This window comes from Nicotiana attenuata, unplaced genomic scaffold (genome assembly GCF_001879085.1).
Source record: "Nicotiana attenuata strain UT unplaced genomic scaffold, NIATTr2, whole genome shotgun sequence".
Taxonomy (NCBI): domain Eukaryota; kingdom Viridiplantae; phylum Streptophyta; class Magnoliopsida; order Solanales; family Solanaceae; genus Nicotiana; species Nicotiana attenuata.
This window is the reverse complement of record NW_017670288.1, coordinates 1,037,587-1,057,305: the sequence shown is the minus strand read 5'-3', so window position 1 is coordinate 1,057,305 and position 19,719 is coordinate 1,037,587. Positions and strand designations below refer to the sequence as shown.

At 34.0% G+C, this 19,719-nt stretch overlaps 1 protein-coding gene across 1 annotated transcript; it reads left to right on the top strand.

The window, feature by feature from the left end:
* Positions 1-11,894: 11,894 nt before the first annotated feature.
* Positions 11,895-19,298, top strand: LOC109237282 (coiled-coil domain-containing protein 25). The gene is made up of 6 exons (XM_019403574.1): positions 11,895-12,180; positions 14,280-14,407; positions 17,044-17,147; positions 17,294-17,381; positions 18,053-18,114; positions 18,820-19,298. The coding sequence occupies exons 1-6, from the start codon at positions 12,068-12,070 to the stop codon at positions 18,970-18,972; spliced, it is 648 nt and encodes a 215-aa protein (XP_019259119.1). The 5' UTR covers positions 11,895-12,067; the 3' UTR covers positions 18,973-19,298.
* The last annotated feature ends 421 nt before the right edge of the window (positions 19,299-19,719 follow it).

Genomic DNA, 19,719 nt, shown 5'->3' with positions numbered 1-19,719 from the left:
GTTTTAATTTATTATTCCAGAAATGTTAATTTGTTATTCCGCACTGTTAGGCTTACCTAGTTGTAGGAACTAGGTGCCATCACGACATGTTTCATGGAGGGTGAACTGGGGTCGTGACAAAAGTGGCCTTGCACCACCGATGTGGGACAAGCCCACTTTTCCAACATCAATAACAATCTTTCAAGAGGGATCCAATACAAATTCGTAGGGATCGTCATGGACCAAAATCAATAAAGGATACATTGGGGTGACTATTTTAATATGGGAAAGAAGAGCCTTGAAATAAGAAACTATTGTTTGTAGTCCAGAGCGCACAGAAAAAAAATACCAAACTTATAAAATGCTGCCAATAATGGCCATTGTTTTATTTTTTTCTATTACGAAGTGGCTAAGCTTCCTTCTTTGCTTCTCTTCTCTGCTTCTCTGCTAATTATTTTGTAAACTATGACCAAATTGCTGTGGTTATGGTTCCTCTTCCAGCTCAAGGACACCTCAATCAATTCCTCTGCCTCTCATCTTGTTTTTTCATATAATATAACTAATTCATTATGTTGGTTTTAGTACAGAAACTAGCCACGTTAAGGATCGAATCCACTGTTGTAATTTAGCAGTTGCTACTAATTACGTCCATTTCTTATAATTCTCAACCTCACCTTCTTATATGGCCCCTCCTAACCGTTCTAATAATTGTTCTAAACCATATGAACACTTATAGGCTTACAGCATCAGTTCTGAATACATCTTTAATATTGTATGAGCACATTAGTATATTTGTAAGAAAGTTTTCTAACATAACAAAGAGTTTGTTAATAGAATAATGTCCATAAACAGAAAATCAGAAAATAGAAGGTTAAAACTGAAAATGCAAAAATATTCCAAGACCAAAATTTCAGTGTGTTTCCTTAAGGAATTTAATCCCCTTACTGTTGCCTAAGGTATTTAGATTAATTCTTAATGAAAAACTATTATGCAATAGCGGCAATGCAAATTATAAAACTTCGACGAACTCAGATGGCAGAGCAAATCACACAATGCATACTCCATTTCATTTTACAAATATGCAGAAACTTATTGGAAATTTGGTAGTCAAAAATAAAAAATAATGTCATTGTATTTATAAGCAATAAAAAGATAAGATGAAGAAGTGCAGTTTAAAAGGTGTCTATTCCATTTTTTATTCACGGCCTTTAAGAAATATTCAACAAAGGTGTGGTCATTTATGATTCCATGATGGCTTCCACTCTCGAAAATTGGTGGTGTCTACAAAAAATATCGAAACCTGTCGTTTTCATGCTATTTTTATTTTTATTATTGAATTTTTTTAACCTCGCTTAAGCTTGAGTTTGAAAATTCGAGCTTTCGATACTGGAATTTATTTCGAATGAGTACTGTTGAAATAGATTAGGTATATTTTAAGAAGTCTGAATCTTAATTTTGGAACGATTTGATAGAGATTTGTGGCAGTTTCAATTGAAGTTTAAGTCAAATTCAAAGTAAACGAGGACCATTGAAGAAGTTTGCATCCCCATGTGTATTCCTCGAGTATCCCTTGTGTATTTTTATATATCCCGTGTATATTTGTGTATATTCATATATACATATGTGTGAAATTGTCAACTATGAATTTTGACTCCAAATTTATCTAGATCACTTTCAATCTTTTTCAGACTATAGTGTCTAGGCCTATGTGTTTTCAACAATGTCAATCATACTTATTGAAAGAATATTTTTTCCCCTAAGTATTATATATTATTAGTAACTTTTTATTGGTAATTCTTTTATTAAATAGCACTAGTATTCGTATACACGTGTTGCGCGGGGTATAAAAAAATGAAAAAGGAAATTTTACTTGAATAATACGGTAGACACAAAGGAGCATAACAAAAATCTGATTTGGTTATTCATTGAGTCGTTATATATGTAGGGTCTTGTTGCTCTTCATATATTTACAGACATAATCGACACACATTGTGCGTTTCAAACAAAGAGAAAATCAAGACATATATCAAAGAGAAAATCAAGACATATCATACATAATTTACTTAAAGCTTCTAGCCAATACGCTAAAGCAAATTTTCGGACTTTACCATTCTTAGATAAACCTTTGTCTATATGCACGAAGGAACGAAAATATTAGTGAAATCAATTACTTATAGAATTTATTTGATCCAAATTTACTTTGACAACTCTAGTTCTTGCTCTTAACCATCTCGAAATTGATGTCTCCTGCTTCTCAAGATCAAGAAATGAAATAGAAGTGTGTTCGACTTATGCCAACTGTAATAACTTCCACCATAACAAATCGAAAAGGGTATCAGAAAAATCTGAAATCAATACAACTTTATTTTAATAGAAAGGAAATTAAAATACATACCAACTCTGCTGAATGAATATTGTACTATATGCCAATTTTTGTCCCGTCCTAAAGCTTTTGCATATTCTCTCCAAATTCATAGTTGTCTCATATTTTTTGCTACTATTATATGCCAAAAGCTATAAGATTAGTCATGTTTTTCCTTTAAGGATAAGGACTTGACAAACTTATCAATTTGGGAATGTTAAGCAAGTTCTAATGGACTGTATAAGCTTGCGAGAGAAAAGTAGATGCACGAAAACAAACCTGCATTTTCAATCAGCATTTTATGATCCTTAAAGCACATGTTTCACAAAGAGATATCAACGCCACATATATAAAGCACACGTTGAACCTCAAACAACTGATTTTCACCAAGAGTCTTTAAAGGACTAAGGAATATGTAAATAGTAACATGGTATAGAATTTCTTTAGATCCAATGCACCAATTGATGTTATTAAAGAGAAATATGTATTTGAATATGGTATTGAGAAAGATCACTTGTGTGTATATGAACCAAGTGTGATATATTGCAGATTTATATTCTTATTTTTTTGGGATAAGTTATTCTAATTTTTTTGGATCGGTCTTATTGCAAACTAACATATTTTTGAATTTGCGAATCAACAACATGAAAATATCAGCTCAAAATAGAATGTACACGTAGCAAATGGATTTGCAGAAATTGTTTGTCAAGTATCCGGTAAACCTATTCAAGGAACATACACAATGGATAAAAATATGTGATATTTCGATAGCAATCTTGTTCTATATGATAATCTGCAGTAGAATTCAGAATATGAACTTGGGAATTACCCATTTCATGCAAAAAATGTTCAAAAACATATGGTCTTGCAATACATAATTAAATAATCTACATCTTGTGTTTCTGTGTTGCAGGTGAAGCATCTGTTCCATATGCAAATTTTTTATTTTTTAAAAAAAAATATCATGAGCACTTTCCAAATTCTCTCCAAGGATGACCATAATTTTAATTTAAGCATGGAATTACACACCTTGATTAGACCTATAACCTCTTTCTATCATGAGATATCATGAGCAAATCAAGAATATGTCCCTAAGTCATCAACTGCGCAGAAGGCAAATACAGAAAATACCAAAAGTCCTTTGAAACACTTCAAACCATTCAACTTTTATTCTTTTATTTTGTTTAAACCTCCTATTGACCAAACCAATTTTCCCTTCACCGCCGAAAAAGGGAATCACTAATTTCAAGCAACATCATCAAGACAGATTGTTGAGGAAAACATGAAGCAATTACTTGTCATTTACCAAGAATAACAAAGGTTCGTGGCAACTTTCAAATATTCTCTCTCACATTAGCCATTTTGCTAATTTTTTTAGGATAAATCTATAGCAAGGAAAATAGATTTTGGGCAGCTCTTTCAGTTGCCATTAGCCTAACAGGATCAATAGAAGCAACTTTCAGAGTTGCAAATGTTACGGCACATGGGACAATATTGGGAACAATTAAAATATTTTATGATGTTTTGCCAAGATAGTATATTGAAAGCAGCCAGTATCAACAAAAAGAGCATTAGATATTACCTGAGAGGAAATTCAAATTAATTGAGCTTCTTGCTCATTAGTCGCGGATTCAACAATACATAACTTTATGAACTTATCATGTGTACCTTCACTTTGAGAATAAATACTGAAAAGTGTGAAAAGGCCTCTAACCAAAAAAAAAAAATAGAGAGACATAAGAATGATAACTACTGACCAAATGCGCACCAGATTTCTTAATTGATAAAATTGTGTCAATGTGTTTTAGAAGAATAGTTTTTATGATTAATAAAAGAGTAACAATTGCAATTTGTTGAAGAAGGATAAGACTGAGTCGGCACTCTGTTAGACATAAAAAAAACTTATCCTAAATCGTTCATTTCAAATCTCAAAGAACAGAATAGCAAGATAAGGGAACTACAGATGACCTAAGAATATACAGTTGAATATCTATGACTTTTTTGTGTCAATTTTATATTTTTCCTAAAGAAATGCTTTAAAAATTATCTCGTAGCAGTTCTTGCTGTGTAGTACAATAATTTTAACAATCAGAGATATTTTAGCAATCAAAGATATTAAATGATAAGATGAAAACCTTTTTTTCTAAAAATTGGTACTGTTGAGATGTGAAAATCTTTTTTCAGCCTAAAAAAAGTTGTTGGTTTATTTCAAATTTTGTGGTGACATAATCTAGTTAACGGAACTGAGCAAAATCCTAAGAATTTTGATAGATTTCTCTAAATAACAGGCCAATAGAACCTACTTGATCTTGGACTTTCAATATGAAGACCAAGAATTTGTTGATATTAAACTCAGTAGATCTCAAACTTAGTAAAAGTGAACGATTTGGGCCTCTCCGTCCATATGCTGAACCAAATTTCAGATCTGTTACCGCTTAAATAAAAAATTTACAATGCACATAGGATTTAATCTTGTATCTTTCTTTCTAATCCTTTATCTGACATCCAATATTGCTTCTCCACTGTTTGAATAATGTATAATTTCAGAAAAAAGCAATGCAAAAAAATAATTATAGAAAGGGGTCTAGTCAAAGTCGATTACCTCTAAACAATGTGTGGCATTGAAGCTAACTCACATCGAAGCTTGCTTCTCCACTATTTGAACAATGTATAATTTCAAAAAAAAATAATACAAAAAAATTATTACATAAAGTGATCTAGTCAAAGTCGTTACCTCTAAACAATGTGTGGCGTTAGATACTTAAAAAAAATGAAGCTCCTTCGCAAATATATCTTCAAACTTGTAGAATTATTGAATAAGGTTTCGTAAAGTAGCAAGTCAAGGAGCAATGAGTTGTGCAATATTTTTCTGACTTAAATTGTAAAGCTTTCTATTTGTGGCTGTTAGTGTAATTGCATTTTATTAGTAAAACAAATTCCCATAACTCCCACTACTCCATGATGTAGAAAATGACCATAACTCCTATAACTCTCACTACTCCATGAAGTAGAAAATGGTCATAACTCTTTTGTAACTCTTCTCCCATGTTCTACCACTAATTATCTCATGTTCTCCATGATATCATAACTTATTACCCCATTTTCTTCCAATTTAATAAAAGGAAGAATTCCTACACCCATAAATAGGAGTCTTTCTTCCATATTGTGGTATGAAAAAAATAATTATAGAGTGTTTCTATAAAGTGAGGTTAAAGTTGTGAAAAAAGAAGAAGAGAGTATTTTTACTTTTGTTGAAAGAAGGTGTTCATCTTGGTGGAGCTTTGGACTCAACAACTTGTCCAGAGTTTGTTCGAGTCATACGACGTAATCGGGCTGTTGTATCCTGGGGGAGACAGGTCAAGAGGATTACTGCTGGACCAGTAAAAACTTTGCTGCAGTTGGCTTGAATCTCCTTAAAGAGAGCGAGATATCCGCGCCTCAGCCTGAAGATATTTTATTTTATTCATTTTATTTTTCAACTGTAATTGTATTTTCACTAACAATTTCAAGGAGATTCAAACGGCTACAGTTGAAAAATCCGCGGATATCAAGGTGGGAGATCTCAATAAGCCATTCCTTTTCAACGGTACTCATTTCAAGAGATGGAAGGGTAAAGTACTTTTTTATTTGAGTCTTCTCAATGTTTCGTACGTTTTAACTGAGAAGAATCCTAGCAAAGTAGACAACTCATCCATGAATGATGATGAGCTAATTGCCCTTCAAGAAAAATTGAAAAATACAACGATGACTCATACAAGTGTCGGTATTATCTTCTTAATTGTCTATCTGATAATTTTTATGATTTTTATGATAAAACTTACTCTACTGCAAAGAAAATTTGGAAAGCATTGCAGAGTAAGTATGATACCGAGGAGGCAGGTGCGAAAAAATATGCTGCTAGGAGATTTTTTCGTTTTCAAATGGTGGACAACAAATCTATAGTAGACCAAGCTCAAGACTTCATAATGATCGTTGGAGAGCTCAGATGCGAGGATATTAAAATTGGAGACAACCTTATTGTTTGTGGCATAATAGATAAACTACCACCTTCATGGAGGAAATTTCAAAAAACTATGCGGCACAAACAAAAAGAAACTTCACTTGAGACGTTGATAATGCGGAGTCGCATGGAAGAAGAGGCAGGAGGCCAAGATGCACTTATGCAATCAGAAGAGAGCACTCTACAACCCGTCACTACAAAGGTAAATTTAATTACTTCAAATAATATTACTCCTGAAACTCACAAAAATACTTCTTTGAAGCCGAAGAAGAAAACTTTTGAGAAAAATTATGGTAGACTTCTCAAGAAGAATAATGGTGCAAACAACCAAGCACAGAATCAACAATTTCAAATTACGAAACCATGCTTTGTCTGAGGCAAGAGTGGGCATATTGCTCGATTTTGTAAATTTCGGAAACGTGGTCCTACACCACAGGCAAACGTTACTGAAGGGCCACTTGTGGCAGTGATAACAGACATTAACATGGTAGAAAATATTGGTGGATGGTGGGCTGATTCTGGAGCAAACCGTCATGTTTGCTATGATAGAGATTGGTTTAAAGTGTACACTCCATTTGAGGAGCCCAAAACCATCATGCTTGGTGATTCTCACACAACCCAGGTGCTTGGAAAGGGAGAGGTCGAGTTGAAGTTTACTTCAGGAAGAGTATTAACATTGAAAGACGTACTTTATACTCCTTCAATGAGAAAAGATTTGATGTCTAGTTTTCTTCTTAACAAGGCAGGCTTCAAACAAATTATTGAAAGTGATCAATAAGTAATATTGAAAAAGGGTATTTTTGTGGGTAAGGGGTATGCATGTGATGGGATGTTCAAGTTGAATGTTGAGATGAATAAAACTTCTTCAAGTTCTGTTTATATGCTTTCTTCTAAAAAATTTTGGCATGCTCGTTTGTGTCATATTAATAATCATTATGTGGGAATCATGAGTAGTTTAGGATCAATCCCAATGATTAAAAAGAATTTTGGAAAATGTGAGGCTTGTAGTAAAGCCAAAATAACTAAAAGGCCTCATTATCAAGTTGAAAGAAAATCTGAATTGTTAGAATTAGTTCACACTGATACTTGTGAACTTGGAGGAATTTTAACCCGTGGAGGAAATAGATATTTTATCACTTTTATTGATGATTTCTCTAAATTCACATATGTTTATTTGATGAAAAATAAAAGTGATGCATTTGAAAATTTTAAAAATTATCTCCATGAGGTTGAAAATCAATTTGGTAGAAAAATAAAAAGAATTAGAAGTGATAGAGGCCGTGAATATGAGTCTAATGAATTTAATTCTTTTGTGAGATAATTGGGAATAATTCATAAAACTACTCCACCTTATTCTCCAGCATCAAATGGTGTGGCTGAAAGAAAAAATAGAACTTTGATAGAGTTAACTAATGACATGCTTATTGAGTCAAATGCACCTTTAAATTTGTGGGGTGAAGCTATTTTGACTGCATGTTATGTGTTAAATAGGGTGCCTCATAAGAAAACAAAGTTGACACCATTTGAGTTGTGGAAAAATTACAAGCCAAATTTGGGTTATCTGAAAGTTTGGGGTTGTTTAGCCTATGTTAGGCTAACGGATCCTACAATTACAAAATTGGGTAAAAAAGTTGGCACTTGTGCTTTTCTTGGTTATGCTCCTAATAGTACAGCCTATAGATTTTTAAATCTTGAAGAGAATATAATTATAGAATCAGGTGATGCTATTTTTCATGAAAATAAATTTCCATTTGAGTCTAGAAATAGTAAGGGGTCAAAGAGATAAAGATAATTTTTTGTCTATGCCTAGTTCTTCTACTTCTATTTTGCAAAATGAAGAAAATGATGCTTCTGAGTTAAGAAGAAGTAAAAGAGCTAGAATAGAAAAAGATTTTGGTCCTGATTTTTATGTTTTTAATATTGAAAATGACCCTCTTACTTTAAAAGAAGCTTTATTATCGCCTGATGCTATTTTCTGGAAAGAGGCCGTAAATGATGAAATGGAGTCACTAATTTCTAATAAAACTTGGAAGTTGGTTGATTTACCACCAGGTTGTAAAACAATTGGGTGCAAATGGGTCCTAAGAAAAAAGTTAAAACCAGATGGATCGGTTGATAAGTATAATGCTAGGTTAGTTGCTAAAGGTTTTAAGATACTAGAAGGCCTAGAATTTTTTGATACTTTTTCTCCGGTAACTAGAATTATATCCATTAGACTTTTAATTACTATTGCTGCAATTTTTGATTTACATGTTCATCAAATGGATGTAAAAACTGCTTTTTTAAATGGGGACCTAAATGAAGAAATTTATATGGATCAACCTGAGGGTTTTATAGAAGCTGGCCAAGAAAGTAAAGTGTGTAAACTTACTAAATCCCTATATGGCTTGAAACGGGCACCTAAGCAATGGCATGAAAAGTTTGATTCCTGCATGATAGAAAATGGTTTTAAATCGAATGAATGTGATAAGTGCATCTATCATAAGTCTTGGAATAATTCACATGTAATTGTTTGCCTCTATGTTGATGATTTGTTAATATTTGGCTCTAACATGAATGTTATTGGAGAAACTAAAATCATGCTTAGTAGCCATTTTGACATGAAAGATTTAGGAGAGCAAATTTCACTAGAACATGTGATGGAATTTTCCTTGAGCAGTCACATTATGTTGAGAAAATTTTGAAAAATATAATTTTATTGATTGCAAGCATGTTGTAACCCCTTTTGATTCAAGTGTTCACTTATTTCCTGTACAAAGTGACAATGATGTGATAAATCAAAAGGAATATGCTAGCTTAATTGGAAGCTTGAGATATGTGACTGATTGTACTCGGCCTGATATTGGACATGCAGTAGGAGTACTTAGCAGGTTTACAAGCAAGCCAGGTAAAGAACATTGGCATGCCATAACAAGAGTTATGAGGTATTTACTTGGTACAAAAACCTATGGCTTATTTTATAAAAAATATCCTGCTGTACTCGAAGGCTTTTCTGATGCAGATTGGAACACTTTATCTGGTGATTCCTGTTCTACTACAGGTTATATTTTTACTTTGGGAGGTGGTGTTATTTGTTGGAAATCGAAAAAGCAAACAATAATTGATAACTCTACCATGGAGGCTGAGCTAATTGCTTTAGCTTCAGCCAGTGAGGAAGCGAATTGGTTGAGAGATTTATTATTTCAAATTCCTTATTTTGAAAAACCAATTCCTCCTATTTTAATTCATTGTGATAGCACCGCTGCAATTGGTAGAGTACAAAATCGTTATTACAACGGTAAATCCAGACCTATAAGGAGAAAAAATAGTACTATGAGATCATATTTGACAAGCGATACCATTAATGTTGATTATGTTAAATCTTGTGATAATCTTGCAGATCCACTGCCTAAGGCCTTAGTAAGAGAAAGGGTCTGGAGCACATCGAGGGAGATGGGATTGAAGCCCATAAGCTCATAAGTCATATTTGAGGAAACCCAACCTGGGGACTAGAGATCCTATAACCAGGTTCAATGGGAAGAACGAATCATATGGTGGCTTGGTTTAAATGCACTATTTTTATTATTATTCCATCCCTATGGTGTGAGTGCATTTATCCTGTAATGATTTTCGAGGTAGAGTTTTATTAACTCTTAATGAAAATCTGTAGCTCGTATGAGTGGGGTGCTAGAGTTACAGGAGCACCCATGACAGATTTCACCTATGTGAGTGTGGAAGTAGGTCGCTTCCTATGAGAATTGGGCTTGTTCTCAAAAACACTCATGAAAACCGGGATAGCACAAGGCCGTAATGTGGTGGCTAATAAAGCTCATGTCAACACCTTGATTATTATGTGTAAGCAGTGATATTTAATTTCCCTAAAGCAGTCATAGTTCAAGTCCGAGACCACTACTGACTTTGGAGTAAAGATCGTTGTTTTGCTAAGTGGAGGTTCAATGCAGAGCACACCTTTATTATGCATGATAGTCTCCCTTAAACTGGTAAACTCTCTTATATATTTTAATATTAAAATGAGTGGGGGAATGTTAGTGTAATTGCATTTTATTAGTAAAATAAATTCCTATAACTCTCACTACTCCATGATGTAGAAAATGGCCATAACTCCTATAACTCCCACTACTCCATGAAGTAGAAAATGGCCATAACTCTTTTGTAACTCTTCTCCCATGTTCTACCACTAATTATCGCATGTTCTCCATGATATCATAACTTATTACCCCACTTTCTTCCAATTTAATTCAAGGAAAAATTCTTATACCTATATAGGAGTCTTTCTTCCATATTATGGTATGAAAAAAATACTTGTAGAGTGTTTCTATAAAGTGAAGTTAAAGTTGTGAAAAAAGAAGATAGTATAAACATGTCATATGTATTCTAATCATATGATTCATATTACATATGCATAGCACAAAGTAATACTTATAAAGTTGAAAATATTATCTTTATCAAACTTAACATAGAGTGTATCCACGTTTTTTAATAATCTTTTTAAGACCAAACTAAAATTTGGCTAACACCTATTCATCTTTTCACATTACTCCAAGCGAACTAATCCCACTACCATCATTTGAGTAGGCGTTTGTACATAAAAATTGTAGTTTTTGAAAGAAAATAGTATTTGGAGTTAAATTAAAAAATATTATTTGGAATTTGAAATTTTGTTTGGACATACATTTCACTTGAAAAATATTATAATTTTGTGAGTGGAAAAACAAAAATTTCTGAAAATTCTTATAAAATTTTGTGGACAAATATATTTTTTCTAAAAAAATCAAAAGAAAAAGAAAAATGTACGGACAATCGGGTCTTTAGTTTCCTTTTTTTCCACAAAAAGATAATGATTGACCAAAAAATAAAACAAGGAAATCGAAAGACTAAGGCCCGTTTGGCCATACATTTTGGCACCATTTTTTCAAATTTTTTTTTAAAATGTTGTTTGTTCATAGATTAATGATCTATTTTTGAAAAATTTCTGAAATTATTTTTCAACTTCCCAAAATCTAGTTTAGGGTAGATTTTGGGTGAAACTTGTTCTCCCACTCACAAAACTTCAATTTTTTTTCAAAAAAAATACATGTCCAAACATAATTTCAACTTCCAAAAATTATTTTACAAAACTACTTCAAAATTTATTTTTTAAGTTTCAACTAATAGCCCCTTTGGCCAAGCTGCAAAAATCAGCTTATTTTGAGAAGTGCTTTTTTTTTTCAAAAGTACTTTTGGTGAAAAGCAGTTTGTGTTTGGCTAATTAGTTTGAAAAGCACTTCTGAGCAGCAATTAGTGTTTGGCCAAGCTTTAAAAAACTGCTTCTAAGTGTATTTTTCTTAAAAGTGCTTTTCAAAAAGTGCTTTTGGAGAGAAGCTACTTTTTTCTGCTTCTCCAAAACTGCTTCTGCTTCTCCTCAAAAGCACTTTTTTTCCTTCCAAAAGCTTGGCCAATCACCTCAATTTTTTGCCAAAAGTGTTTTTTGGCAAAAAAATATAAAAAAAAAATTAAAAATACTTTTGACAAAAAAGAAGCTAGGTAAACGCTAGGTAAGCAAAAGAATTCTGAAAATCAAAAGAAACAAAAGGAAGAGAAAATTAGCTTTGTTAGTACGCGAAAAGTGTGGGTTCAAAAGTTTGGTGGAGGCTATCCAATCCCAGTCAGAAAAACTCATCAAATCTGCTGTTAACAAATTAGGGCTTCGAAAACCCTAGCCTTTCTTTCGGAGGAGACAAGAAAAAATGGTTTTCTACTTCAAGGCCCGACCCGAATCCGGTGACTACACCATCTTTATGGGTCTTGATAAGTACGAAAATGAAGAACTTATCAAATATGGCTTCCCTGAAGACATCTGGTAACGACCCCTTTATTGATTTTATTTTTGCTGTTTTGGGTATAATTGACTACTTTATTTTGGTTCAAAATTAGACGTTTTTCGTTGTTTTGGGTAGAATTGAGTGCATTTTTTGGGTGCAATTAGACCTTTTTATTGTTTCTGGGTAAACTTGAGTACATTTTTGGTGCAAGATTAGACCTTTTTTGGCTCTCACCAGTGACAACCATTTGTCTTCAATTCTCTCTCTTTTTTGTTTGAGTACATATAATGTTGGAAGATTAGACCTTTTGTACTAATTAAAGAAAATGAGCGCTTGCTGTACTTACAGAAGTTGTTGTGTTTTGACGAATTTTGGGTTGTGTGGTATGTGGTTTGACTTTGTGCTATGTGCTGTTAAGTTCATATTCTCAAAATGCCCATTACATTGGTTGTGTGTATATTTGAGCTTCACTTTGTTTCTTAAATTCTGTTGTGATGGCTATAGTTGAGTGCATATGTTGTTGCTATCTGAGAAAGAACAAACAAAGAAGAGGTCTCTCTCATTATTTAGTGTTTTACAAATATCTTAATATATGAAATGGGACGTAGTGAGAGACATAGATTCTTCCTAATTAGTATCAGTAATTTCTTGTATTATGAATCTGGGACACAAGTACAGAATCTACAGATTCTCAACAGAATGCTTGCGAACTACAGAATGTACCAGATTCTGTTTCAATTCTTCGCTGATTCTTAATAGTCCCCTATAGTTGGACATATATATTGTATGCTTCGAGCTTGTTGCAAATATAACTAATCTTGGAGCGTCAAAGAAATTGTAAGGACATTGGCTAATTGGTTATTTGAATTGACAAAACTCGTATCAGTGATTCTAACTCAATCTTTTGTTTGATGAAGTGGTAATCTGTTTGTATGTGTATCGTTTTAAGCACATGAGTTGAAGCAAGTATGCAGTGTGCTTGATTGTCAAAAGTCAGTTTTGTTTGTGCATTTCTTACTTATTCAAACTCATAAAGAATCTGCTTCAACCACATTAATCTACATATGACAAAAACTTTGGCTTGATGCTGTTCTTTTGCCTTGATTGGCCACACATCTTGTTTTTATTTTCGGAGATATTAAATTACCTCCACGTTCTCAAAAAAGATATTAAATTACCTCCAATTAGAACATGAAAATCTTGAAGTAGATAGTTTTTGGAAGGAGAGCCTTCCTTGCGTGCATCAGAGTAACCAACTATCTGTGTTTGTCAGATATACCATGTTCTAGAGATATGTTAACACATCTTAGAATGAGAATTATTGCATTTCAAGTCTGAAGGAGCTTGTAGGAACTATAGTAGTAAGTAACTGCACTAATAGTGATCGAATGATTGTGGAATAATTGAGTTTACCATACTTTGCCATGAAAGAAATTTGAGTGTACGGCATACCAAAAAGAAACTAGTGCCCCTTTTTCTTAAATACATGTTTTTCCATGCTTATGGGGTGATCGTTGTTCCTTGGTTTCCCTTGCCTTTTCTCTGTTATCACTCCATGAGTTATCTGGATTAAGAAAGTGAATTCTGTTGGCCCCATGCTACATTTGGATAATCAAAAGCTGTTCTTTCGGTTTATGTATACCTCGACTAATCTATCGGTTACCTACTATCTCCATTAGCACGGCACGAAGTAACTCTATCCCATCAAGATTAGGCCAAATGAAAGTAGATATCTTTAACTAACCTTCATGAGTTATCTGGATTAAGAAAGTGAATTCTTTTGGCCCCATGTTACGTTTGGATACTCAAAAGTTGTTCTTTTGGTTTATGCATACCTCGACTAATCTATCAGTTACGTAGTATCTCCATCAGCAACTAAGTAACTCTATCCATCAAGATTAGGCCAACTGAAAGTAGATATCTTTAACTAACCTTTTCCTTTGCATTCCTGATAATATTGGAGGTTATGAAAATGTGGGCTATTGGTTATTATAGTCGCTTAATTTTTGGAAAGATTAGATTGTTGTAGAGCACATGTTAATATATGCGGACAATCTAGATGATTAACGTATGTGTATCTCTTTTAATTCTTTGATACATCCGTTAATTTTATTTGACGATATTTACTATGATGTAGGTTCCATGTGGATAAAATGTCGTCAGCCCATGTTTACTTGAGATTGAACAAAGGTCAGACGTTTGATGATATACCTGAAGGTGTATTGGAAGATTGCGCTCAACTTGTCAAGGCTAATTCTATCCAAGGTAAATATTCCTGTCCTGAAAAATGTAGCACATAATTCATAGGTTGATGTCTTTACATCTCCCTTCCCACAAAACTAAATTAAAAAAAGAATGGGAAAAGAAGCGTCATTACACCTGCCTTAGGATCTTTGACGGAACATGGTTTTCTGGTCAACTCTAATCCTTTTTTGAGGATACGAGGGGATGCTTCATCTAAAGCAGTTTATTTCATATCTTCTTGTTGAAAGTTAAAAAGATTAATGAGGTTATATCTTGGAATATGTCTAGATGTACGTGACCTAAAACTCTTACATAAGGAGATATCTTTGTATATTGTTATTAGATTAAGTAAATAAGAAACTCTCTTTTTACACTATCATGACCCACAGCCTATACGATTTTGGTAGAAACTTAAGTAGCTTTTGCCTAAGGCTGCATGTCCGGTCAGAACTTTTCCTTCTTTCTTAAGTCTGCTTGTATTGTCTATTTTGGTTCCACCGCACCTCGTCCTCTCTTCAATAGCCTATTGCCATTTTTCTTTCAATAGTTCTTCCCCGGATCCTGCGTAAACGCGCGATGCTTTGTGCATCGGGCAGCCCTTTTAGTTTGGCTTTAGCTCTCTTTCTCGTCTCTTCCGGCTGGTATTCAATCTTATCCGTTACTATTCATGTCATAGTAAAGTCAGCTTGTGCCACATTTAACGTTAACATCTAGTCAGCTGACCTGTCATCCTCCAGTCTAGTGAAATGTCATTGTCCAGTCGGCTGAAATATCTACATTGTTGTTTTGTGTCACGTCACTCTGAGCAACGCTTAGTTAGCAGTATGTCGCCTGCCTAGTGACACATATTCAATTAGGGTCCTATCGGCACCATGTCACCATGCAGCGATACTCTCTAGTCAATGTCCTTGTAATGCGACAACATCATCGTAATGTGACAACATCATCATTGTTCAGCCAGCTCCTCAGATCCATGCCTTCATCCGTAACACCTTATTTTCCTATCAATGCTCCTTCAGCGTCACATCCTCTCCTAGTGACATGTCACTTTCAAATTTAGATATGTCAAACTGTTTTGCCACCTTGAGTTTTAGGCAGCATGTTGATAGTAAAGGATTAATAAAGCTGTTCTTAGATCACAATATGTCTTAAGTTCATGGAATTTAAGTAGGAAATGTTGTAGAATATTACCTATTTGTTCTTTCTAAATAAAAGAATATTACCTATTTGACTGTAAAATATCTACTGTAGTATTTGTTAGCAGTGGAAAATAACTACTGTATTTATCATATTTAAGTAACCTTGGAGGAGTTTTCCTCATACAATTGTCACTAAATTAAATCAATAAGAAGTTCTTTCTCCCATTTACAATGGGAGGTATACCTGAGAGTCACATGTTATGGCTGTTCATGTGCAGTGGAGGATATTTTAAAGTTTGGCATGTTTGGGTGGGTTAGTTGACCCCTTTCTAAGCGCAGAGTTTGAAGACCTTACTCAAGCTTTCTGTGGAAGTGAGCAGCTACCAAATGTGTTGTTTAACTGTTGATCTGTTGCAATGATACTGCCCAAGTATAAGCTCCTGGCAGTAGATGAAATGCCTAATTTTATTTAAATCAAATGTCTATGTTTAAAGCAGTGTTTTTCAGAGCGAGAAGCCCAAAAAAGTGACAAGGGCCCACTTCACTTGATACGAGACATGAAAAGCGAGATGCGAAGGGCTCGCTTCATTTAAATAAAAAACCTTGCACAGATAAGTAAAAATAACTAAATGAAAAAGCACTCAACAAATAATGTATATAAGAAAATCTTTTTTAAAAACCAAAAAGTGGAGAGTCAAATATATATATATATATATAAGGGCTCGCTTCATTTAAATAAAAAACCTTGCACAGATAAGTAAAAATAACTAAATGAAAAAGCACTCAAATAAGAAAATCTTTTTTAAAAACCAAAAAGTAGAGAGTCAAATATATATATATATATAAAGCAAATCTTTGAAAGTTATAAGTTGATTTTTATAATAAAGCAAAAGATTAATAGAACTTAAAAAGAAAAAGAGAGAACAAGAAAAAAAAAGTAAGTAGCTTTATAATAAAGAAAGAAGGGAGCAAGAAACCCTAGCAGCTGGAGCAATTGAACAGGGAAGATGGAGGAGGAGAAAAGAAATAAGAAGAAAAAGAACAAAAGGAGAAGGAGAAAAATTACGTTGTGCCAATTTCTAATCTTAGCAGCGACCGAATGGAGCAGATCAGCAGATGAAGTCTCCTTTCTCAGCAAAATAAGCATTAAGTTTCTTCTTTTTCTTTTAAAAAAAAAGAAGGTTCCCTACTTCCTTTTTTCTTCCAAAATTCCGACTACCTTTTTTTTTAAACACAAATCTGTTTACAATAATTCAAAGCTATCGCTTTCTCTGCTTCTCGCTTCTCGCTTTTGGGATAGAAGCGACCGCTTCATTGAAGTCACTTCACCTCGCACTCTAGAAGTGTTACCTGCTCGCCTCGCCTTGCTTCATCTCTTTAAGCGGTGAAGCGACTGCTTTTCACAACAATGGTTTAAAGAATCTCGAAAGGCTGCTATTTGAGAGCTTGTCGTTATCCTTGATCTTGTCTTTTTATTTAAATAACACCATCTTGGCGGATTTGACCCCATTTTGGCAGGAAATAAGGTAAACAATGTTGATGTTGTTTATACTCCATGGCAAAACCTTAAGAAGACGGCTTCGATGGATGTTGGGCAAGTTAGTTTCCACAACCCAAAAATGGTGAGCATAGTCATGCATTTAATGTGTCTGTGCTTTAACTGTTGTCTTCTGATTTTGAAATTTCAATACTTTCCGCAGTTGTGGTTGTTCTTCTTTTCCTTTTTTAATTGATGTGAAAGTTAATTCATGTCATGATTTTTTAATAGGTTCGTACTGTGAAGGTTGAGAAGCGAATAAATGAAATAGTCAATAGATTAAACCGTACAAAAGTGGAGAGGAAGCCTGATTTAAAAGGTAAGTTGCACCTTGCTAAGTTTGTTTGCTGGGGAAAAAATAATAACTCCCTTCATTTTACTTCTATGCATGACACATCCCATTTTCTTAGGACTTCTCAATATGTCTGCATAGATCAAAGCTTCATTATTTCAAATGATATTGGAACATTTGGAGGAAAAAAAATCACTAGTGTTTTGTTTTACAATCTGGTTCATTATTTCAACTTCAGCTTGAAATAGAGAATTTGAAAATTTGGTTTGAGGGGTATTTCAAGTTAAGTAATGGTTTCCACTTAGAAAACTTCAACTTTATTTACCAAGTGAATTCATGTCCAAACACAAATGTACCATATAACCTTCTCCAACTTCAACTTCAAGTACTCCTTTTCTGGAAAATTCGATCAATGTTTCCCAAACGCCTCAGGCATTAGTATTTGAACTTTGATCGTCCTCGTCAAATTTGCTCGTCAATCTATCAAAGTTAAACTTTTAAGACTCCTGCTAGTTAAGCTGGGTTATGTAAAGTGAAATGTAGGGAGTAAACACATAATCTTCTTGTTAAAGGAAGTGAATAAATTTTCTCTATAGTAGTTTTCGCAATTACCCCTTCCTCCTTTTGACTTAGTTAGTGTAGATATTTATCTTGTGAAACAGTTCTGAAGTAATGATCCCTCTTTTTTGTGTTTTCAGCTGAGCGGGAGTCCGTTAATGCAGCTGAAAGGGCAGAGAGGAAGCAGCAGCTTAGAGAGAAAGTAAGATTTATCTTTTCTTGGAAAAATATGCCTAGCGTTGAATATGAAAATTGGATACTTTATTGCGTTATGATATTTTAATATTTCTGGGAAATAAGATATAGTGGGAAAACATTCACAGAAATAGAGGCCCTTACCCAGTCCGGCTGACCTTCAAACCTGGAATGTGGCACCCTGTTGAACATGTGTAAACTGGCATTTTTAAATTTGTGGACCTGAATGGGCTAAAAATTGATGTTGCCTTGTTCATAAGATGTTGAAATTGGGATAAGATGTAAGGGCTAGACTTGGTTGCTGGTTGTTATATTTTTCCACAACGGTCCCTAATTATAGCCTATCTTCACACATCATTTATATTCTATAATTCCTCTCACTGGGTTTTCCTATGGTGCTCTAGATTAAATTGGTCAACTTGATACAAACACTGATGTTTACCATTAAGTGTAGAATGTGAAAAGACAGAAAAAAGTAGTAATAATTTTAGAGCCTTCTACTTTTTAGGATCCTGTGCTTCAGGTAGCTTCTTTACTTGTGTAGCTTTTCCTGCTACTGTACTTCCTCACTTTTATCTTCTTTTATCTATTTAATATAGTTGTAGTGGTGGTATTGTTACTGCAGTCAACTTTTGCCGTGAAACTTCTTCGTCCAGCTTTGGAAAATTTTAATGCATTTAAAGCTCATTTCTTTTCTATTTCGAATGACCAGAAACGACGAGAGGAGATGGACAGGCTTGAAAAGGAGAGACAGGCTGAGATGAGGAGCTACAAAAATTTGATGGTTGCTGATAAGATGACATCAAACAAAGATATTGCATCAACAAACAAATCCCTGCAAGAGCTGGAGGAAGACTTCATGTGAACGCAAAATCAAATGGACTTATTCGTTTCAATTGATGCCTTGTTTAGAAAAAATTGCTAAATGAGAAGCTGCTTATGAATGCAGAGAGGGTAGGAGAAAATGGAAGAAGGGGATGGGGCATGGGGTGAGGTAATATTTTATATTGTTGTGTGTTCTTTAGAAAGAGTTGTGCTCCTTATTAAAAGTTGATCATATTGATCTTTGCGGCCTGAACCTCTTTGTTAATAAGGTATAGGAGACTATGGGTTGGAGTTCCATGAGAAGCTTACTTTGTAAAACCAACGTCAAATTTTAATGATGAAGAAAAAGAGGACTTGTTAAGATGAGGAGCCTTTTGTTTATTTACTTTAACAAAAAATTAAATATTGAATGCAGCTTCTACAAGCCAACTGCATTTTGTGGTCTTTTGCTTGGTACATCTTTGGAAAAGGAATATTGTAGAACCTAATAAGAGTCAAATATTGGAATGGTTAATGATAGAATCATCAGAAATGAGATATGATCCCTTATGTTTTACTGTCAAGGTTGAACATTCATTCTCTGTGCTGCCTTTCATTTGCTCCAGCTTTGAAGGAAAAGAATGGATCCAATACTTTATCCTCTTCTACAGCATGCAACATCCTTGGAGCAACGGTTAAGTTGTCCCCGTGTGACCTATAGGTTATAGATTCGAGCCGTGGAATCCGCCACTGGTGCTTGTATCAGGTAGGCTGCCTACATCACATCCTTTGGGGTGCGACCGTTCCA

What these genes read in the sequence shown, in the direction of transcription:
- LOC109237282 (XM_019403574.1), top strand. Translation starts at nt 12,068, where the DNA reads ATGGTTTTCTACTTCAAGGCCCGACCCGAATCCGGTGACTACACCATC. An exon ending in GGCTTCCCTGAAGACATCTG is followed by an intron (nt 12,181 to 14,279) that starts GTAACGACCCCT and finishes ACTATGATGTAG; the next exon opens with GTTCCATGTGGATAAAATGT. An exon ending in GAGGAAGCCTGATTTAAAAG is followed by an intron (nt 17,382 to 18,052) that starts GTAAGTTGCACC and finishes TTGTGTTTTCAG; the next exon opens with CTGAGCGGGAGTCCGTTAAT.